The 24,928-nt window shown below is 54.0% G+C and overlaps 1 protein-coding gene across 3 annotated transcripts in view; it reads right to left on the bottom strand.

Annotated features, from left to right (window-relative positions):
* Positions 1-24,928, bottom strand: part of EPHB4 (EPH receptor B4) — a 168,886-nt gene that overhangs the window by 66,286 nt on the left and 77,672 nt on the right. For 2 of the 3 annotated variants that reach the window (XM_075346753.1, XM_075346755.1), the window contains exon 1: positions 2,808-3,196. The exons of the other annotated variant lie outside the window; for it this stretch is intronic. In XM_075346753.1, coding sequence (XP_075202868.1) covers positions 2,808-2,868 — 61 coding nt within the window. In that variant the 5' untranslated portion in view covers positions 2,869-3,196. Of the gene's footprint in view, positions 1-2,807; positions 3,197-24,928 lie in introns of those variants that run through there. 3 annotated transcript variants of the gene reach the window in all.

Below are 24,928 nucleotides of genomic sequence, written 5' to 3'. Positions count from 1 at the left end.
TATATACACACACAGCACTGCACTGTATACAGGGGATATATACACAGCTGCACTGTATACAGGGTATATATACACACAGCGCTGCACTGTATACAGGGATATATACACAGCACTGCACTGTATACAGGGGATATATACACACAGCACTGCACTGTATACAGGGGATATACACACACAGCACTGTATACAGGGGATATACACACACAGCACTGCACTGTATACAGGGATATATACACAGAGTGCTGCACTGTATACATGGGATATATATACACAGCACTGCACTGTATACAGGGATATATACACAGCACTGCACTGTATACAGGGGATATATACACACAGCACTGCACTGTATACAGGGGATATATACACACAGCACTGCACTGTATACAGGGGATATATACACACAGCACTGCACTGTATACAGGGGATATATACACACAGCACTGCACTGTATACAGGGGATATATACACACAGCACTGCACTGTATACAGGGGATATATACACACAGCACTGCACTGTATACAGGGGATATACACACACAGCACTGCACTGTATACAGGGGATATATACACACAGCGCTGTATACAGGGGATATACACACACAGCGCTGCACTGTATACAGGGGATATATACACACAGCGCTGCACTGTATACAGGGGATATATACACACAGCACTGCACTGTATACAGGGGATATATACACACAGCACTGCACTGTATACAGGGGATATACACACACAGCGCTGCACTGTATACAGGGGATATATACACACACAGCACTGCACTGTATACAGGGGATATACACACACAGCACTGCACTGTATACAGGGGATATATACACACACAGCACTGCACTGTATACAGGGGATATATACAGCACTGCACTGTATACAGGGGATATATACACAGCACTGCACTGTATACAGGGGATATATACACACAGCGCTGCACTGTATACAGGGGATATATATACACAGCACAGCACTGTATACAGGGGATATATACACACAGCGCTGCACTGTATACAGGGGATATACACATGTGCTGCACTGTATACAGGGGATATATATACACAGCTGCACTGTATACAGGGGATATACACACAGCACTGCACTGTATACAGGGGATATATACACAGCGCTGCACTGTATACAGGGGATATACACATGTGCTGCAATGTATACAGGGGATATATACACCCACAGCACTGCACTGTATACAGGGGATATATACACACAGCGCTGCACTGTATACAGGGGATATATACACAGCGCTGCACTGTATACAGGGGATATATACACACAGCACTGCACTGTATACAGGGGATATATACACACAGCACTGCACTGTATACAGGGGATATACACATGTGCTGCACTGTATACAGGGTATATATATGCACTGTGCTGTATACGGGTATATACGAGGTGTGTCTGTATACGGGGTGTAATTATATATATATATATATATATATAGGGTGTATACAGGGTGTGTATATACAGGGTATATATATGGACTGTGATGTATACGGGTATATATGGGGTGTATCTGTATCGGGGTGTGTATATATGGGAGTATATATATATGCACTATGCTGTGTACAGGGTATATATGGAGTGTATATATATACATATATAGGGTGTATATGGGGTATATATGGTGTATACGGGGCTCTCACCTTCCAGCCCCCGGTACAGGCGGCTCCACAGCAGCAGCGGCACCCGGGTATACCCCAGTCTTGGGGTATATATCGGGTATACACTGGGTGCATATATACAGAGTGTATACATATATAGGGTGTATATGGGGTGTATACAGGGTGTATACGGGGTGTATACATATATATGGTATATATGGGGTGTATACAGGGTGTATATATACGGGGTGTTTACATATATATGCTATATATGGGGTGTATACAGGGTGTATATATACGGGGTGTATACATATATAGGGTATATATGGGGTGTATACAGGGTGTATATATACGGGGTGTATACATATATAGGGTATATATGGGGTGTATACAGGGTGTATATATACGGGGTGTTTACATATATATGCTATATATGGGGTGTATACAGGGTGTACATATACGGGGTGTATACATATATAGGGTATATATGGGGTGTATACAGGGTGTATACGGGGTGTATACGGGGCTCTCACCTTCCAGCCCCCGGTACAGGCGGCTCCACAGCAGCAGCGGCACCCGGGTATACCCCAGTCTTGGGGTATATATCGGGTATACACTGGGTGCATATATACAGAGTGTATACATATATAGGGTGTATATGGGGTGTATACAGGGTGTATACAGAGTGTATACATATATAGGGTATATATGGGGTGTATACAGGGTGTATATATACGGGGTGTTTACATATATATGCTATATATGGGGTGTATACAGGGTGTATATATACGGGGTGTATACATATATAGGGTATATATGGGGTGTATACAGGGTGTATACGGGGTGTATACATATATAGGGTATATATGGGGTGTATACAGGGTGTATACGGGGTGTATACATATATATGGTATATATGGGGTGTATACAGGGTGTATATATACGGGGTGTATACATATATAGGGTATATATGGGGTGTATACAGGGTGTATACGGGGTGTATACATATATAGGGTATATATGGGGTGTATACAGGGTGTATACGGGGTGTATACATATATATGGTATATATGGGGTGTATACAGGGTGTATATATACGGGGTGTATACATATATAGGGTATATATGGGGTGTATACAGGGTGTATACGGGGTGTATACGGGGCTCTCACCTTCCAGCCCCCGGCTCAGGCGGCTCCACAGCAGCAGCAGCGGCAGCACCCGGGGGTCCATGTCTCGGGGTCTCCTGCAGTGTTCGGGGGCCCCGGTGATCCGCGCCCCACTTCTGGGGGCCCCCGCAAGTCTCAGCTGGGGGGAGGGGGCTCCAGAGCGGCGGCTCCACAGGTGACTATTCCGGGGCCCCAGAGAGGGGCGAGAAATCCGATCCGGGCGGAGCAGACAAAGGAGCCGGTGATCGGCGGCAGCGGGAGGAGGAGCGGGGGCTCCGCGGTGTCCGGGGGTGGGGGAGGCGAGCACAGCGGACAGCGGCGGCGGCGGGAGCGGACCCCGGGCTCCGGCTACAACTCCGCGGTGTGAGGGGTCCCGGCACCGTCTGCCCCGACCAGAGAACCGAGCCCCGCCCACACACCGCTGATTGGCGCATCCCAAGCACCGAGCGCTGCCCCTCTCTGCCGATTGGCTGATCCGGGGAGAGGATTTAATCATTCCCGACTTCGGCCGAAAGTTTCTCCAAACTACAAACTGAGTACCAGAAAGTTTCCAAACTCTGCAGAAGTGTGTGCGAGGGGGGAACAGAGGCCGAGAGCCGGGGGCAGAGCGACTACCGGCGAGATCAGGCCGGGGATCACTCCAGATCACCCAGAGATCACTCCAGATCACCCAGAGATAACCGGGATCACCCCAATATCACCGGGAAACTCTGCAGAAGTGTGTGCGAGGGGGGAACAGAGGCCGAGAGCCAGGGGCAGAGCGACTACCGGCGAGATCAGGCCGGGGATCACTCCAGATCACCCAGAGATCACTCCAGATCACCCAGAGATAACCGGGATCACCCAGAGATCACTCCAGATCACCCCAATATCACCGGGAAACTCTGCAGAAGTGTGTGCGAGGGGGGACAGAGGCCAAGAGCCGGGGGCAGAGCGACTACCGGCGAGATCAGGCCGGGGATCACTCCAGATCACCCAGAGATCACTCCAGATCACCCAGAGATAACCGGGATCACCCCAATATCACCGGGAAACTGCAGAAGTGTGTGCGAGGGGGGGACAGAGGCCGAGAGCCGGGGGCAGAGCGACTACCGGCGAGATCAGGCCGGGGATCACTCCAGATCACCCAGAGATCACTCCAGATCACCCAGAGATAACCGGGATCACCCCAATATCACCGGGAAACTCTGCAGAAGTGTGTGCGAGGGGGGAACAGAGGCCGAGAGCCGGGGGCAGAGCGACTACCAGCGAGATCAGGCCGGGAATCACTCCAGATCACCCAGAGATCACTCCAGATCACCCAGAGATAACCGGGATCACCCCAATATCACCGGGAAACTCTGCAGAAGTGTGTGCGAGGGGGGAACAGAGGCCGAGAGCCGGGGGCAGAGCGACTACCGGCGAGATCAGGCCGGGGATCACTCCAGATCACCCAGAGATCACTCCAGATCACCCAGAGATCACTCCAGATCACCCAGAGATAACCGGGATCACCCCAATATCACCGGGAAACTCTGCAGAAGTGTGTGCGAGGGGGGAACAGAGGCCGAGAGTCGGGGGCAGAGCGACTACCGGCGAGATCAGGCCGGGGATCACTCCAGATCACCCAGAGATCACTCCAGATCACCCAGAGATAACCGGGATCACCCCAATATCACCGGGAAACTCTGCAGAAGTGTGTGCGAGGGGGGAACAGAGGCCGAGAGCCGGGGGCAGAGCGACTACCGGCGAGATCAGGCCGGGGATCACTCCAGATCACCCAGAGATCACTCCAGATCACCCAGAGATAACCGGGATCACCCCAATATCACCGGGAAACTCTGCAGAAGTGTGTGCGAGGGGGGAACAGAGGCCGAGAGCCAGGGGCAGAGCGACTACCGGCGAGATCAGGCCGGGGATCACTCCAGATCACCCAGAGATCACTCCAGATCACCCAGAGATAACCGGGATCACCCAGAGATCACTCCAGATCACCCCAATATCACCGGGAAACTCTGCAGAAGTGTGTGCGAGGGGGGACAGAGGCCAAGAGCCGGGGGCAGAGCGACTACCGGCGAGATCAGGCCGGGGATCACTCCAGATCACCCAGAGATCACTCCAGATCACCCAGAGATAACCGGGATCACCCCAATATCACCGGGAAACTGCAGAAGTGTGTGCGAGGGGGGGACAGAGGCCGAGAGCCGGGGGCAGAGCGACTACCGGCGAGATCAGGCCGGGGATCACTCCAGATCACCCAGAGATCACTCCAGATCACCCAGAGATAACCGGGATCACCCCAATATCACCGGGAAACTCTGCAGAAGTGTGTGCGAGGGGGGAACAGAGGCCGAGAGCCGGGGGCAGAGCGACTACCAGCGAGATCAGGCCGGGAATCACTCCAGATCACCCAGAGATCACTCCAGATCACCCAGAGATAACCGGGATCACCCCAATATCACCGGGAAACTCTGCAGAAGTGTGTGCGAGGGGGGAACAGAGGCCGAGAGCCGGGGGCAGAGCGACTACCGGCGAGATCAGGCCGGGGATCACTCCAGATCACCCAGAGATCACTCCAGATCACCCAGAGATCACTCCAGATCACCCAGAGATAACCGGGATCACCCCAATATCACCGGGAAACTCTGCAGAAGTGTGTGCGAGGGGGGAACAGAGGCCGAGAGTCGGGGGCAGAGCGACTACCGGCGAGATCAGGCCGGGGATCACTCCAGATCACCCAGAGATCACTCCAGATCACCCAGAGATAACCGGGATCACCCCAATATCACCGGGAAACTCTGCAGAAGTGTGTGCGAGGGGGGAACAGAGGCCGAGAGCCGGGGGCAGAGCGACTACCGGCGAGATCAGGCCGGGGATCACTCCAGATCACCCAGAGATCACTCCAGATCACCCAGAGATCACTCCAGATCACCCAGAGATCACTCCAGATCACCCCAATATCACCGGGAAACTCTGCAGAAGTGTGTGCGAGGGGGGACAGAGGCCAAGAGCCGGGGACAGAGCGACTACCGGCGAGATCAGGCCGGGGATCACTCCAGATCACCCAGAGATCACTCCAGATCACCCAGAGATAACCGGGATCACCCCAATATCACCGGGAAACTCTGCAGAAGTGTGTGCGAGGGGGGAACAGAGGCCGAGAGCCGGGGGCAGAGCGACTACCGGCGAGATCAGGCCGGGGATCACTCCAGATCACCCAGAGATCACTCCAGATCACCCAGAGATAACCGGGATCACCCCAATATCACTGGGAAACTCTGCAGAAGTGTGTGCGAGGGGGGAACAGAGGCCGAGAGCCAGGGGCAGAGCGACTACCGGCGAGATCAGGCCGGGGATCACTCCAGATCACCCAGAGATCACTCCAGATCACCCAGAGATAACCGGGATCACCCAGAGATCACTCCAGATCACCCCAATATCACCGGGAAACTCTGCAGAAGTGTGTGCGAGGGGGGACAGAGGCCAAGAGCCGGGGACAGAGCGACTACCGGCGAGATCAGGCCGGGGATCACTCCAGATCACCCAGAGATCACTCCAGATCACCCAGAGATAACCGGGATCACCCCAATATCACCGGGAAACTCTGCAGAAGTGTGTGCGAGGGGGGAACAGAGGCCGAGAGCCGGGGGCAGAGCGACTACCGGCGAGATCAGGCCGGGGATCACTCCAGATCACCCAGAGATCACTCCAGATCACCCAGAGATAACCGGGATCACCCCAATATCACCGGGAAACTCTGCAGAAGTGTGTGCGAGGGGGGAACAGAGGCCGAGAGCCGGGGGCAGAGCGACTACCGGCGAGATCAGGCCGGGGATCACTCCAGATCACCCAGAGATCACTCCAGATCACCCAGAGATCACTCCAGATCACCCAGAGATCACTCCAGATCACCCCAATATCACCGGGAAACTCTGCAGAAGTGTGTGCGAGGGGGGACAGAGGCCAAGAGCCGGGGACAGAGCGACTACCGGCGAGATCAGGCCGGGGATCACTCCAGATCACCCAGAGATCACTCCAGATCACCCAGAGATAACCGGGATCACCCCAATATCACCGGGAAACTCTGCAGAAGTGTGTGCGAGGGGGGAACAGAGGCCGAGAGCCGGGGGCAGAGCGACTACCGGCGAGATCAGGCCGGGGATCACTCCAGATCACCCAGAGATCACTCCAGATCACCCAGAGATAACCGGGATCACCCCAATATCACCGGGAAACTCTGCAGAAGTGTGTGCGAGGGGGGAACAGAGGCCGAGAGCCGGGGGCAGAGCGACTACCAGCGAGATCAGGCCGGGGATCACTCCAGATCACCCAGAGATCACTCCAGATCACCCAGAGATAACCGGGATCACCCCAATATCACCGGGAAACTCTGCAGAAGTGTGTGCGAGGGGGGAACAGAGGCCGAGAGCCGGGGGCAGAGCGACTACCGGCGAGATCAGGCCGGGGATCACTCCAGATCACCCAGAGATCACTCCAGATCACCCAGAGATCACTCCAGATCACCCAGAGATAACCGGGATCACCCCAATATCACCGGGAAACTCTGCAGAAGTGTGTGCGAGGGGGGAACAGAGGCCGAGAGCCGGGGGCAGAGCGACTACCGGCGAGATCAGGCCGGGGATCACTCCAGATCACCCAGAGATCACTCCAGATCACCCAGAGATAACCGGGATCACCCCAATATCACCGGGAAACTCTGCAGAAGTGTGTGCGAGGGGGGACAGAGGCCGAGAGCCGGGGGCAGAGCGACTACCAGCGAGATCAGGCCGGGGATCACTCCAGATCACCCAGAGATCACTCCAGATCACCCAGAGATAACCGGGATCACCCCAATATCACCGGGAAACTCTGCAGAAGTGTGTGCGAGGGGGGACAGAGGCCAAGAGCCGGGGACAGAGCGACTACCGGCGAGATCAGGCCGGGGATCACTCCAGATCACCCAGAGATCACTCCAGATCACCCAGAGATCACCGGGATCACCCCAATATCACCGGGAAACTCTGCAGAAGTGTGTACGAGGGGGGAACAGAGGCCGAGAGCCGGGGGCAGAGCGACTACCGGCGAGATCAGGCCGGGGATCACTCCAGATCACCCAGAGATCACTCCAGATCACCCAGAGATAACCGGGATCACCCCAATATCACCGGGAAACTCTGCAGAAGTGTGTGCGAGGGGGGACAGAGGCCAAGAGCCGGGGACAGAGCGACTACCGGCGAGGTCAGGCCGGGGATCACTCCAGATCACCCAGAGATCACTCCAGATCACCCAGAGATCACTCCAGATCACCCAGAGATAACCGGGATCACCCCAATATCACCGGGAAACTCTGCAGAAGTGTGTGCGAGGGGGGACAGAGGCCAAGAGCCGGGGGCAGAGCGACTACCAGCGAGATCAGGCCGGGGATCACTCCAGATCACTCCAGATCACCCAGAGATCACTCCAGATCACCCAGAGATAACCGGGATCACCCCAATATCACCGGGAAACTCTGCAGAAGTGTGTGCGAGGGGGGACAGAGGCCAAGAGCCGGGGGCAGAGCGACTACCAGCGAGATCAGGCCGGGGATCACTCCAGATCACCCAGAGATCACTCCAGATCACCCAGAGATCACCGGGATCACCCCAATATCACCGGGAAACTCTGCAGAAGTGTGTGCGAGGGGGGAACAGAGGCCGAGAGCCGGGGGCAGAGCGACTACCAGCGAGATCAGGCCTGAGATCACTCCAGATCATCCAGAGATCCCTCCAGATCACCCACAGATCACCGGGATCACCCCAATATCACCGGAAAACTCTGCAGAAGTATGTGCGAGGGGAGGACAGAGGCCGAGAACCGGGGGCAGAGCAACTACCGGCGAGATCAGGCCGGGGATCACTCCAGATCACCCAGAGATCACTCCAGATCACCCAGAGATCACCGGGAAACGCTGCAGAAGTTGTGCGAGGGGGGGACAGAGGCTGAGAGCCGGGGGCAGAGCGACTACCGGCCAGATCAGGCCTGAGATCACTCCAGATCACCCCAATATCACCGGAATCACCCCAATATCACCGGGAAACTCTGCAGAAGTTGTGCGAGGGGGGGACAGAGGCCAAGAGCCGGGGGCAGAGCGACTACATGCGAAATCAGGCCTGAGATCACTCCAGATCACCCAGAGATCACCCCAATATCACCGGAATCACCCCAATATCACCGAGAAACTCTGCAGAAGTGTGTGCGAGGGGGGACAGAGGCCAAGAGCCGTGGGCAGAGCGACAACCGGCGAGATCAGGCCTGAGATCACTCCAGATCACCCAGAGATCAGTCCAGATCACCCCAAAATCACCGGGAAACTCTGCAGAAGTGTGTGCAAGGGGGGACAGAGGCCGAGAGCCGGGGGCAGAGCGACTACATGCGAGATCAGGCCTGAGATAACTCCAGATCACCCAGAGATCACTCCAGATCACCCCAATATCACCGGGATCACCCCAATATCACCGGGAAACTCTGCAGAAGTGTGTGCGAGGGGGGGACAGAGGCCGAGAGCCAGGGGCAGAGCGACTACAGGCGAGATCAGGCCGCGGATCACTCCAGATCACCCAGAGATCACTCCAGATCACCCCAATATCACCGGGAAACTCTGCAGAAGTGTGTGCGAGGGGGGGACTGAGGCCGAGAGCCGGGGGCAGAGCGACTACAGGCGAGATCAGGCATGAGATCACTCCAGATCACCCAGAGATCACTCCAGATCACCCAGAGATCACCCAATATCACCAGGAGCATCCCAATATCACCGGGAAACTCTGCAGAAGTGTGTGCGAGGGGGGGGGACAAAGGCCGAGAGCCGGGGGCAGAACGACTACCGGCGAGATCAGGCCGGAGATCACTCCAGATCACCCAGAGATCACTCCAGATCTCCCCAATATCACCGGGATCACCCCAATATCACCGGGAAACTGCAGAAGTGTGTGCGAGGGGGGGACAGAGGCCGAGAGCCGGGGGCAGAGCGACTACCGGCGAGATCAGGCCGGGGATCACTCCACATCACCCAGAGATCACTCCAGATCACCCAGAGATCACCGGGAAACGCTGCAGAAGTTGTGCGAGGGGGGGACAGAGGCTGAGAGCCGGGGGCAGAGCGACTACCGGCAAGATCAGGCCTGAGATCACTCCAGATCACCCAGAGATCACTCCAGATCACCCAGAGATCACCGGGAAACGCTGCAGAAGTTGTGCGAGGGGGGAACAGAGGCTGAGAGCCGTGGGCAGAGCGACTACCAGTGAGATCAGGCCTGAGATCACTCCAGATCACCCAGAGATCACTCCAGATCACCCAGAGATCACCGGGATCACCCCAAAATCACCGGGAAACTCTGCAGAAGTTGTGCGAGGGGGGAACAGAGGCTGAGAGCCGGGGGCAGAGCGACTACATGCGAGATCAGGCCTGAGATAACTCCAGATCACCCAGAGATCACTCCAGATCACCCCAATATCACCGGGATCACCCCAATATCACCGGGAAACTCTGCAGAAGTGTGTGCGAGGGGGGGACAGAGGCCGAGAGCCAGGGGCAGAGCGACTACAGGCGAGATCAGGCCGCGGATCACTCCAGATCACCCAGAGATCACTCCAGATCACCCCAATATCACCGGGAAACTCTGCAGAAGTGTGTGCGAGGGGGGGACTGAGGCCGAGAGCCGGGGGCAGAGCGACTACAGGCGAGATCAGGCATGAGATCACTCCAGATCACCCAGAGATCACTCCAGATCACCCAGAGATCACCCAATATCACCAGGAGCATCCCAATATCACCGGGAAACTCTGCAGAAGTGTGTGCGAGGGGGGGGGGACAAAGGCCGAGAGCCGGGGGCAGAACGACTACCGGCGAGATCAGGCCGGAGATCACTCCAGATCACCCAGAGATCACTCCAGATCTCCCCAATATCACCGGGATCACCCCAATATCACCGGGAAACTCTGCAGAAGTGTGTGCGAGGGGGGGACAGAGGCCGAGAGCCGGGGGCAGAGCGACTACCGGCGAGATCAGGCCGGGGATCACTCCACATCACCCAGAGATCACTCCAGATCACCCAGAGATCACCGGGAAACGCTGCAGAAGTTGTGCGAGGGGGGGACAGAGGCTGAGAGCCGGGGGCAGAGCGACTACCGGCAAGATCAGGCCTGAGATCACTCCAGATCACCCAGAGATCACTCCAGATCACCCAGAGATCACCGGGAAACGCTGCAGAAGTGTGTGCGAGGAGGGACAGAAGCCGAGAGCCGGGGGCAGAGCGACTACAGGCGAGATCAGGCCTGAGATCACTCCAGATCACCCAGAGATCAGTCCAGATCACCCCAAAATCACCGGGAAACTCTGCAGAAGTGTGTGCGAGGGTGGACAGAGGCCGAGAGCTGGGGGCAGAGCGACTACATGCGAGATCAGGCCTGAGATAACTCCAGATCACCGAGAGATCACTCCAGATCACCCCAATATCACCGGGATCACCCCAATATCACCGGGAAACTCTGCAGAAGTGTGTGCAAGGGGGGGACAGAGGCCGAGAGCCGGGGGCAGAGCGACTACAGGTGAGATCAGGCCGGGGATCACTCCAGATCACCCAGAGATCACTCCAGATCACCCAGAGATCACCCAATATCACCAGGATCATCCCAATATCACCGGGAAACTCTGCAGAAGTGTGTGCGAGGGGGGGCAGAGGCCGAGAGCCAGGGGCAGAGCGACTACAGGCGAGATCAGGCCGGAGATCACGCAGAGATCACTCCAGATCACCCCAATATCACCGGGATCATCCCAATATCACCGGGAAACTCTGCAGAAGTGTGTGTGAGGGAGGGACAGAGGCCGAGAGCCGGGGGCAGAGCGACTACAGGCGAGATCAGGCCAGAGATCACCCAGAGATCACTCCAGATCACCCCAATATCACCGAGATCACCCCAATACCACCGGGAAACTCTGCAGAAGTGTGTGCGAGGGGGGGACAGAGGCCGAGAGTCGGGGGCAGAGCGACTACCGGCGAGATCAGGCCGGAGATCACTCCAGAGATCACTCCAGATCACCCCAATATCACTGAGATCACCCCAATATCACCGGAAAACTCCGCAGAAGTGTGTGCGAGGGGGGGACAGAGGCCGAGAGCCGGGGGCAGAGCGACTACCAGCGAGATCAGGCCTGAGATCACTCCAGATCACCCAGAGATCACTCCAGATCACCCCAATATCACCGGGATCACCCCAATATCACCGAGAAACTCTGCAGAAGTGTGTGTGAGGGGGGACAGAGGCCGAGAGCCGGGGGTAGAGCGACTACAGACGTGATCAGGCTTGAGATCACCTGGAGATCACTTCAGATCACCCAGAGATCCGTGAGATCACTCCAATATGACCGAGAGCACCCCAATATCACCGGGAAACTCTGCAGAAGTGTGTGCGAGGGGGGGTCAAAAGCCGAGAGCCGGGGGAAGAGCGACTACAGGCGAGATCAGGCCAGAGATCACCCAGAGATCACTCCAGATCACCCAAATATCACTGGGATCAACCCAATATCACTGGGAAACTCTGCAGAAGTGTGTGCGAGGGGGGGACAGAGATCACCCAGAGATCACCCCAATATCACCGGGATCACCCCAATATCACCAGGAAACTCTGCAGAAGTGTGTGCGAGGGGAGGACAGAGGCCGAGAGCTGGGGGCAGAGCGACTACCAGCGAGATCAGGCCGGAGATCACCCGGAGATCACTCCAGATCACCCCAATATCACCGGGAAACTCTGCAGAAGTGTGTGCGAGGGGGGGACAGAGGCCGAGAGCCGGGGCAGAGCGACTACCGGCGAGATCAGGCCTGAGATCACCCGGAGATCACTCCAGATCACCCCAATATCACCGGGAAACTCTGCAGAAATGTGTGCGAGGGGGGGACAGAGGCCGAGAGCCGGGGGCAGAGCGACTACCGGCGAGATCAGGCCTGAGATCACCCGGAGATCATTCCAGATCACCCCAATATCACCGGGAAACTCTGCAGAAATGTGTGCGAGGGGGGGACAGAGGCCGAGAGCCGGGGGCAGAGCGACTACCAGCGAGATCAGGCCTGAGATCACCCGGAGATCATTCCAGATCACCCCAATATCACCGGGAAACTCTGCAGAAGTGTGTGCGAGGGGGGACAGAGATCACCCTGAGATCACTCCGAGATCACCCCAATATTACCAAGATTACCTTGAATATTAGGGAGATCAGGCCAAATATCAGCGGGATCACCCCAAGATCACAAAAATCCCCCCAAATAACACAGCAATCACCCAGAGATGACTGAGAACACTGAGATTACTACAATATTACCAAGATCACCCAGAGATCTCCCAGAGATCACCCAGAGGTCACCTAGATCAGAACGAATATCACAGAGTTCAGCTGGAGATCACCAAGATCAGCTTGAGTATTACTGAGATCAGCCCAAATATTACCAGGATCAGCTAGTGATCAGCGAGATCACTGAAGCATCAGCAAGATCACCCAGAGAACACCAAGATCAGCCCAAACATCATTGAGATCAGCCTGAGATCACCTGGAGATCATCATAAACACCTCAATTATCAACAAGATCACAGAGATCACCCGTACATCACAGAAATCACCGAGAACACTCCAAACATCACTGAGATCACCCTAATATCGTCAGGATCAGCCAGAGATCACCCCAAATATCACCAAGATAAGGCCGAATATCACCGGGATCACCTGAAGATCACAGAAATCAGCCAGTAATCATCCAGAATATCAGCGAGATCACCCCAATGTCACCGAGATGACCCGGAGATCACTCTGAATATCAGCGAGACCAGCCCGTATATCAGCAGGATCACCCGAATATCACTGAGATCAGCCTGAATATTACGACAATCACAGAAATCACCTGGAGATCATTGAGATCACCCCAATATCACCAAGATCACCCCAAAATTACTGAGATCAGTCCAAATATCACCAAGAGCAGCACGAGATTACCCAGAGATCAACCCGAATATCACTGAAATCACCAGAGATCATCAAGATCGCCCGAATATAATCGTGATCCCCCCAATATCACCAAGATCACACCAAAATTACCGAGATCAGTCCAAATATCATGTTGATCACCAATATCACCTGGAGATCACCAAGATCTCTCCGAATATTACTGAGTTCAGAGTGAATATCACAGAGATCACCTGGATATCACGGAGATCAGCACAAGTACCACCATGATCAACCAATATCACCAAGATCGCCCCAAATTTCACTGAGATCACCCTAAATATCACAGAGATCCCCTCAAATATTACTGAGCTCACCAGTGTCACCGATTTCATCTGAATCACCCCAATATCCCTGAGATCACCCTGCATACCACAGAAATCCCCCAAGTATCACAGAGATCCCCCAATATCACAAGATCACCCCAATATCACCAAGATCCCCACAAATTTCAATGAGATCACCCTGAATATCACTGAATATCAAGATCACCCCAATATCACTGAGAGCAGCCCTAAACATCACCGAGATCCCCCTAAACATCACCGAGATCCCCCCAATATCACCGCGATCAATGCAAATATCCCAAGCATTACGAGTATTAACGAGATCCCCAATATCACAAGATCATCCCAATATCACTGAGATCACTCCAAATATCACAGAGATCCCCCAATATATCTCCAGGATCCACTGCTATCTTGTGCGGCTTCACATGGAGACCCCCGCGGTCCCAGCACCTCACCATCTCCTTCTCCATGGCGTCGGGTGGATCGCCGGTGGTCCATCTGCAGTGGTCTCCGGTAACCGTGACAATGAGACGCAGTGAGTGATCACCACACGAGAGCCCAGAAAAAAATAGATCAACTGATCAGCAGAGAGGCAATTGGTCGACTTCAGCCCAGACGGAGTCACGAGGCGGCAACTACCTCCCATGTGTGGGCAGAAACAGGCCATAATGGGGCCGAGACCACCAGAGCCAGGAGAGGCCGGTGACCTCGATATCCAGAGCCAGGAGAGGCCGGTGACCTCAATATCCAGAGCCAGGAGAGGCCGTGACCCCAATATCCAGAGCCAGGAGAGGCCAGTGACCTCAATATCCAGAGCCAGGAGAGGCCGGTGACCTCGATATCCAGAGCCAGGAGAGGCCGGTGACCTCAATATCCAGAGCCAGGAGAGGCCGTGACCCCAATATCCAGAGCCAGGAGAGGCCAGTGACCTCAATATCCAGAGCCAGGAGAGGCCGGTGACCTCAATATCCAGAGCCAGGAGAGGCCGTGACCCCAATATCCAGAGCCAGGAGAGGCCAGTGACCTCAATATCCAGAGCCAGGAGAGGCCGGTGACCTCATTATAGAGAGCCAGGAGAGGCCGGTGACCTCAATATCCAGAGCCAGGAGAGGCCAGTGACCTCAATATCCAGAGCCAGGAGAGGCCGGTGACCTCGATATCCAGAGCCAGGAGAGGCCGGTGACCTCAATATCCAGAGCCAGGAGAGGCCGTGACCCCAATATCCAGAGCCAGGAGAGGCCAGTGACCTCAATATCCAGAGCCAGGAGAGGCCGGTGACCTCAATATCCAGAGTCAGGAGAGGCCGTGACCCCAATATCCAGAGCCAGGAGAGGCCAGTGACCTCAATATCCAGAGCCAGGAGAGGCCGGTGACCTCATTATAGAGAGCCAGGAGAGGCCGGTGACCTCAATATCCAGAGCCAGGAGAGGCCGGTGACCTCGATATCCAGAGCCAGGAGAGGCCAGTGACCCCAATATCCAGAGCCAGGAGAGGCCGGTAACCTCGATATCCAGAGCTAGGAGAGGCCGGTGACCCCAATATCCAGAGCCAGGAGAGGCCGGTGACCTCGATATCCAGAGCCAGGAGAGGCCGGTGACCTCAATATCCAGAGCCAGGAGAGGCCGTGACCCCAATATCCAGAGCCAGGAGAGGCCAGTGACCTCAATATCCAGAGCCAGGAGAGGCCGGTGACCTCATTATAGAGAGCCAGGAGAGGCCGGTGACCTCAATATCCAGAGCCAGGAGAGGCCGGTGACCTCGATATCGAGAGCCAGGAGAGGCCGGTGACCTCAATATCCAGAGCCAGGAGAGGCCGTGACCCCAATATCCAGAGCCAGGAGAGGCCAGTGACCTCAATATCCAGAGCCAGGAGAGGCCGGTGACCTCATTATAGAGAGCCAGGAGAGGCCGGTGACCTCAATATCCAGAGCCAGGAGAGGCCGGTGACCTCGATATCCAGAGCCAGGAGAGGCCGGTGACCTCAATATCCAGAGTCAGGAGAGGCCGGTAACCTCGATATCCAGAGCTAGGAGAGGCCGGTGACCCCAATATCCAGAGCCAGGAGAGGCCGGTGACCTCGATATCCAGAGCCAGGAGAGGCCGGTGACCTCAATATCCAGAGCCAGGAGAGGCCGTGACCCCAATATCCAGAGCCAGGAGAGGCCAGTGACCTCAATATCCAGAGCCAGGAGAGGCCGGTGACCTCATTATACAGAGCCAGGAGAGGCCGGTGACCTCATTATAGAGAGCCAGGAGAGGCCGGTGACCTCAATATCCAGAGCCAGGAGAGGCCGTGACCTCGATATCCAGAGCCAGGAGAGGCCGGTGACCTCAATATCCAGAGCCAGGAGAGGCCGTGACCCCAATATCCAGAGCCAGGAGAGGCCAGTGACCTCAATATCCAGAGCCAGGAGAGGCCGGTGACCTCATTATAGAGAGCCAGGAGAGGCCGGTGACCTCAATATCCAGAGCCAGGAGAGGCCGGTGACCTCGATATCCAGAGCCAGGAGAGGCCGGTGACCTCAATATCCAGAGCCAGGAGAGGCCGGTAACCTCGATATCCAGAGCTAGGAGAGGCCGGTGACCCCAATATCCAGAGCCAGGAGAGGCCGGTGACCTCGATATCCAGAGCCAGGAGAGGCCGGTGACCTCAATATCCAGAGCCAGGAGAGGCCGTGACCCCAATATCCAGAGCCAGGAGAGGCCAGTGACCTCAATATCCAGAGCCAGGAGAGGCCGGTGACCTCATTATACAGAGCCAGGAGAGGCCGTGACCTCGATATCCAGAGCCAGGAGAGGCCGGTGACCTCAATATCCAGAGCCAGGAGAGGCCGTGACCCCAATATCCAGAGCCAGGAGAGGCCAGTGACCTCAATATCCAGAGCCAGGAGAGGCCGGTGACCTCATTATAGAGAGCCAGGAGAGGCCGGTGACCTCAATATCCAGAGCCAGGAGAGGCCGGTGACCTCGATATCCAGAGCCAGGAGAGGCCGGTGACCTCAATATCCAGAGCCAGGAGAGGCCGGTAACCTCGATATCCAGAGCTAGGAGAGGCCGGTGACCCCAATATCCAGAGCCAGGAGAGGCCGGTGACCTCGATATCCAGAGCCAGGAGAGGCCGGTGACCTCAATATCCAGAGCCAGGAGAGGCCGTGACCCCAATATCCAGAGCCAGGAGAGGCCGGTGACCTCGATATCCAGAGCCAAGAGAGGCCGGTGACCATGATATCCAGAGCCAGGAGAGGCTGTGACCTCATTATCCAGAGCCAGGAGAGGCCGGTGACCTCGATATCCAGAGCCAGGAGAGGCTGTGACCTCATTATCCAGAGCCAGGAGAGGCCGGTGACCTCGATATCCAGAGCTAGGAGAGGCTGTGACCTCGATATCCAGAGCCAGGAGAGGCCGTGACCCCAATATCCAAATCCAGGAGAGGCCGTGACCTCGATATCCAGATCCAGGAGAGGCCGTGACCTCGATATCCAAATCCAGGAGAGGCCAGTGACCTCGATATCCAGAGCCAGGAGAGGCCGTGACCCCAATATCCAGAGCCAGGAGAGGCCGGTGACCCCAATATACAGAGCCAGGAGAGGCCGGTGACCTCGATATCCAGAGCCAGGAGAGGCCGGTGACCTCGATATCCAGAGCCAGGAGAGGCCGGTGACCCCAATATCCAGAGCCAGGAGAGGCCGTGACCTCGATATCCAGAGCCAGGAGAAACCGGTGACCTCGATATCCAGAGCCAGGAGAAACCGGTGACCTCGATATCCAGAGCCAGGAGAGGCCGGTGACCTCGATATCCAGAGCCAGGAGAGGCCTGTGACCTCGATATCCAGAGCCAGGAGAGGCCGGTGACCTCGATATCCAGAGCCAGGAGAGGCTGTGACCTCGATATCCAGAGCCAGGAGAGGCTGTGACCTCGATATCCAGAGCCAGGAGAGGCCAGTGACCTCGATATCCAGAGCCAGGAGAGGCCGGTGACCTCAATATCCAAAGCCAGGAGAGGCCGGTGACCTCGATATCCAGAGCCAGGAGAAACCGGTGACCTCGATATCCAGAGCCAGGAGAGGCCGGTGACCTCGATATCCAGAGCCAGGAGAGGCCGGTGACCTCGATATCCAGAGCCAGGAGAGGCCGGTGACCTCGATATCCAGAGCCAGGAGAGGCCGTGACCTCGATATCCAGAGCTAGGAGAGGCCGTGACCTCGATATCCAGATCCAGGAGAGGCCGTGACCTCGATATCCAAATCCAGTAGAGGCCGGTGACCTCGATATCCAGAGCCAGGAGAGGCCGGTGACCTCGATATCCAGAGCCAGGAGAGGCCAGTGACCCCGATATCCAGAGCCAGGAGAGGCCGGTGACCTCGATATCCAGAGCCAGGAGAGGCCAGTGACCCCGATATCCAGAGCCAGGAGAGGCCAGTGACCACGATATCCAGAGCCAGGAGAGGCCGGTGACCTCGATATCCAGAGCCAAGAGAGGCCGATGACCTCGATATCCAGAGCCAGGAGAGGCCGGTGACTTCGATATCCAGAGCCAGGAGAGGCCGTGACCTCGATATCCAGAGCTAGGAGAGGCCGTGACCTCGATATCCAGATCCAGGAGAGGCCGTGACCTCGATATCCAAATCCAGTAGAGGCCGGTGACCTCGATATCCAGAGACAGGAGAGGCCGTGACCCCAATATCCAGAGCCAGGAGAGGCCGGTGACCCCAATATCCAGAGCCAGGAGAGGCCGGTGACCTCGATATCCAGAGCCAGGAGAGGCCGTGACCTCCATATCAAGGGCCAGGAGAGGCCGGTGACCTCGATATCCAGAGCCAGGAGAGGCCGGTGACCCCAATATCCAGAGCCAGGAGAGGCCGGTGACCTCGATATCCAGAGCCAAGAGAGGCCGCGACCTCAATATCCAGAGCCAGGAGAGGCCGGTGACCTCGATATCCAGAGCCAGGAGACGTCGGTGACCTCGATATCCAGAGCCAAGAGAGGCCGCAACCTCAATATCCAGAGCCAGGAGAGGCCGGTGACCTCAATATCCAGAGCCAGGAGAGGCCATGACCTCGATATCCAAAGCCAGGAGAGACCGTGACCTCGACATCCAGAGCCAGGAGAGGCCGGTGACCTCGATATCCAGAGACAGGAGAGGCCGGTGACCCCAATATCCAGAGCCAGGAGAGGCCGGTGACCTCAATATCCAGAGCCAGGAGACGCCGGTGACCTCGATATCCAGAGCCAGGAGCGGCCTTGACCTCGATATCCAGAGCCAGGAGAGGCCATGACCTCAATATCCAGAGCCAGGAGAGGCCAGTGACCCCAATATCCAGAGCCAGGAGAGGCCGGTGACCCCAATATCCAGAGCCAGGAGAGGCCGGTGACCTCGATATCCAAAGCCAGGAGAGGCCGGTGCCCTTGATATCCAGGGCCAGGAAAGGCCATGACCTCGATATCCAGAGCCAAGAGAGGCCGTGACCTCGATATCCAGAGCCAGGAGAGACCGGTGACCTCGATATCCAGAGCCAAGAGAGGCCGTGACCTCGATATCCAGAGCCAGGAGAGACCGGTGACCTGGTCCCTGAGTCACTGCTGGAGCCTTCTGGTGTCGGGGGATGAATACTTCCTAAAACGTCCTGATATTAGACATTTTCAGGGACCATCTGTCCCGCAGCTCCCCCACCATCGTCACCTGTCACCTACGCCCAGTGTTAGGAGAGGACCCGTCCTGTGCTGCTCCCACTATCCTGACCTGCAAATGTGTGCTCGGAGCACCCTGAAACTGAGAACCCCAAAACTAGGAGCCTTGAAACTAAGAAACTCAAAATAGGTGGCCGCAAAACTGAGAACCCCAAAACTGGGGACCCCGAAACTAAGAACCCCAAAACTGGGGACCCCGAAACTGAGAACCCCAAAACTAGGGACCTTTAAACTAAGAATCTCAAAATAAGGGGCCCAGAAACTGAGAATCCCAAAATTGAGGACCCTGACACTCGAAACACCATTACCCAGAACCCAAAATCTAGAGACCCCAAAACTGAAGACCTCAATACTGAGGACCCCGAAACTGAGAAACCGAAAGCTAAGGACCCCAAAATTAGGGACCCCAATATTGAGAATCATGATACTGAAGACCGTGGATTAGATACACAGCTCAGCAGACAGTATCACACAGGATAGGATTAGATACACAGCTCAGCAGACAGTATCACACAGGAGAGGATTAGATACACAGCTCAGCAGACACTATCACACAGGAGAGGATTAGATACACAGCTCAGCAGACAGTATCACACAGGAGAGGATTAGATACACAGCTCAGCAGACAGTATCACACAGGAGAGGATTAGATACACGGCTCAGCAGACAGTATCACACAGGAGAGGATTAGATACACGGCTCAGCAGACAGTATCACACAGGAGAGGATTAGATACACAGCTCAGCAGACAGTATCACACAGGAGAGGATTAGATACACAGCTCAGCAGACAGTATCACACAGGAGAGGATTAGATACACAGCTCAGCAGACAGTATCACAGGAGAGGATTAGATACACAGCTCAGCAGACAGTATCACACAGGAGAGGATTAGATACACGGCTCAGCAGACAGTATCACACAGGAGAGGATTAGATACACAGCACAGCAGACAGTATCACACAGGAGAGGATTAGATACACGGCTCAGCAGACAGTATCACACAGGAGAGGATTAGATACACAGCTCAGCAGACAGTATCACACAGGAGAGGATTAGATACACGGCTTAGCAGACAGTATCACACAAGATAGGATTAGATACACAGCTCAGCAGACAGTATCACACAGGAGAGGATTAGATACACAGCTCAGCAGAAAGTATCACACAGGGGAGGATTAGATACACGGCTTAGCAGACAGTATCACACAAGATAGGATTAGATACACGGCTCAGCAGACAGTATCACACAGGAGAGGATTAGATACACGGCTCAGCAGACAGTATCACACAGGATAGGATTAGATACACGGCTCAGCAGACAGTAACACACAGGAGAGGACTAGATACACAGCTCAGCAGACAGTAACACACAGGAGAGGATTAGATACACGGCTCAGCAGACAGTATCACACAGGAGAGGATTAGATACACAGTTCAGCAGACAGTATCACACAGGAGAGGATTAGATACACGGCTCAGCAGACAGTATCACACAGGAGAGGATTAGATACACGGCTCAGCAGACAGTATCACACAGGAGAGGATTATATACATAGCTCAGCAGACAGTATCACACAGGAGAGGATTAGATACACAGCTCAGCAGACAGTATCACACAGGAGAGGATTATATACATAGCTCAGCAGACAGTATCACACAGGAGAGGATTAGATACACGGCTCAGCAGACAGTATCACACAGGAGAGGATTAGATATATGGCTCAGCAGACAGTATCACACAGGAGAGGATTAGATACACGGCTCAGCAGACAGTATCACACAGGAGAGGATTAGATACACAGCTCAGCAGACAGTATCACACAGGAGAGGATTAGATACACGGCTCAGCAGACAGTATCACACAGGAGAGGATTAGATACACGGCTCAGCAGACAGTATCACACAGGATAGGATTAGATACACAGCTCAGCAGACAGTATCACACAGGAGAGGATTAGATACACAGCTCAGCAGACAGTATCACACAGGAGAGGATTAGATACACAGCTCAGCAGACAGTATCACACAGGAGAGGATTAGATACACGGCTCAGCAGACAGTATCACACAGGAGAGGATTAGATACACGGCTCAGCAGACAGTATCACACAGGAGAGGATTAGATACATAGCTCAGCAGACAGTATCACACAGGAGAGGATTAGATACACAGCTCAGCAGACAGTATCACACAGGAGAGGATTATATACATAGCTCAGCAGACAGTATCACACAGGATAGGATTAGATACACGGCTCAGCAGACAGTATCACACAGGAGAGGATTAGATATATGGCTCAGCAGACAGTATCACACAGGAGAGGATTATATACATAGCTCAGCAGACAGTATCACACAGGAGAGGATTAGATACACAGCTCAGCAGACAGTATCACACAGGAGAGGATTAGATATATGGCTCAGCAGACAGTATCACACAGGAGAGGATTAGATATACAGCTCAGCAGACAGTATCACAAAGGAGAGGATTAGATACACAGCTCAGCACACAGTATCACACAGGAGAGGATTATATACATAGCTCAGCAGACAGTATCACACAGGAGAGGATTAGATACACAGCTCAGCAGACAGTATCACACAGGAGAGGATTAGATATATGGCTCAGCAGACAGTATCACACAGGAGAGGATTATATACATAGCTCAGCAGACAGTATCACACAGGAGAGGATTAGATACACAGCTCAGCAGACAGTATCACACAGGAGAGGATTAGATATATGGCTCAGCAGACAGTATCACACAGGAGAGGATTATATACATAGCTCAGCAGACAGTATCACACAGGAAAGGATTAGATACACGGCTCAGCAGACAGTATCACACAGGAGAGGATTAGATACACGGCTCAGCAGACAGTATCACACAGGATAGGATTAGATACACAGCTCAGCAGACAGTATCACACAGGAGAGGATTAGATACACAGCTCAGCAGACAGTATCACACAGGAGAGGATTAGATACACAGCTCAGCAGACAGTATCACACAGGAGAGGATTAGATACACGGCTCAGCAGACAGTATCACACAGGAGAGGATTAGATACACGGCTCAGCAGACAGTATCACACAGGAGAGGATTAGATACATAGCTCAGCAGACAGTATCACACAGGAGAGGATTAGATACACAGCTCAGCAGACAGTATCACACAGGAGAGGATTATATACATAGCTCAGCAGACAGTATCACACAGGATAGGATTAGATACACGGCTCAGCAGACAGTATCACACAGGAGAGGATTAGATATATGGCTCAGCAGACAGTATCACACAGGAGAGGATTATATACATAGCTCAGCAGACAGTATCACACAGGAGAGGATTAGATACACAGCTCAGCAGACAGTATCACACAGGAGAGGATTAGATATATGGCTCAGCAGACAGTATCACACAGGAGAGGATTAGATATACAGCTCAGCAGACAGTATCACAAAGGAGAGGATTAGATACACAGCTCAGCACACAGTATCACACAGGAGAGGATTATATACATAGCTCAGCAGACAGTATCACACAGGAGAGGATTAGATACACAGCTCAGCAGACAGTATCACACAGGAGAGGATTAGATATATGGCTCAGCAGACAGTATCACACAGGAGAGGATTATATACATAGCTCAGCAGACAGTATCACACAGGAGAGGATTAGATACACAGCTCAGCAGACAGTATCACACAGGAGAGGATTAGATATATGGCTCAGCAGACAGTATCACACAGGAGAGGATTATATACATAGCTCAGCAGACAGTATCACACAGGAGAGGATTAGATACACGGCTCAGCAGACAGTATCACACAGGAGAGGATTAGATACACAGCTCAGCAGACAGTATCACACAGGAGAGGATTATATACATAGGTCAGCAGACAGTATCACACAGGAGAGGATTAGATACACAGCTCAGCAGACAGTATCACACAGGAGAGGATTAGATACACGGCTCAGCACACAGTATCACACAGGAGAGGATTAGATACACGGCTCAGCAGACAGTATCACACAGGAGAGGATTAGATACACGGCTCAGCAGACAGTATCACACAGGAGAGGATTAGATACATAGCTCAGCAGACAGTATCACACAGGAGAGGATTAGATACACAGCTCAGCAGACAGTATCACACAGGAGAGGATTATATACATAGCTCAGCAGACAGTATCACACAGGATAGGATTAGATACACGGCTCAGCAGACAGTATCACACAGGAGAGGATTAGATATATGGCTCAGCAGACAGTATCACACAGGAGAGGATTATATACATAGCTCAGCAGACAGTATCACACAGGAGAGGATTAGATACACAGCTCAGCAGACAGTATCACACAGGAGAGGATTAGATATATGGCTCAGCAGACAGTATCACACAGGAGAGGATTAGATATACAGCTCAGCAGACAGTATCACAAAGGAGAGGATTAGATACACAGCTCAGCACACAGTATCACACAGGAGAGGATTATATACATAGCTCAGCAGACAGTATCACACAGGAGAGGATTAGATACACAGCTCAGCAGACAGTATCACACAGGAGAGGATTAGATATATGGCTCAGCAGACAGTATCACACAGGAGAGGATTATATACATAGCTCAGCAGACAGTATCACACAGGAGAGGATTAGATACACAGCTCAGCAGACAGTATCACACAGGAGAGGATTAGATATATGGCTCAGCAGACAGTATCACACAGGAGAGGATTATATACATAGCTCAGCAGACAGTATCACACAGGAGAGGATTAGATACACGGCTCAGCAGACAGTATCACACAGGAGAGGATTAGATACACAGCTCAGCAGACAGTATCACACAGGAGAGGATTATATACATAGCTCAGCAGACAGTATCACACAGGAGAGGATTAGATACACAGCTCAGCAGACAGTATCACACAGGAGAGGATTAGATACACGGATCAGCACACAGTATCACACAGGAGAGGATTAGATGCACAGCTCAGCAGTATCACACAGGAGAGGATTAGATACACGGCTCAGCAGACAGTATCACACAGGAGAGGATTAGATACACGGCTCAGCAGACAGTATCACACAGGAGAGGATTAGATACACGGCTCAGCAGACAGTATCACAC

Source organism: Anomaloglossus baeobatrachus, chromosome 4, assembly GCF_048569485.1.
Source record: "Anomaloglossus baeobatrachus isolate aAnoBae1 chromosome 4, aAnoBae1.hap1, whole genome shotgun sequence".
NCBI lineage: Eukaryota > Metazoa > Chordata > Amphibia > Anura > Aromobatidae > Anomaloglossus > Anomaloglossus baeobatrachus.
The sequence above is the reverse complement of the archived record's forward strand: the minus strand, read 5'-3'. Positions and strand labels throughout refer to the sequence as shown.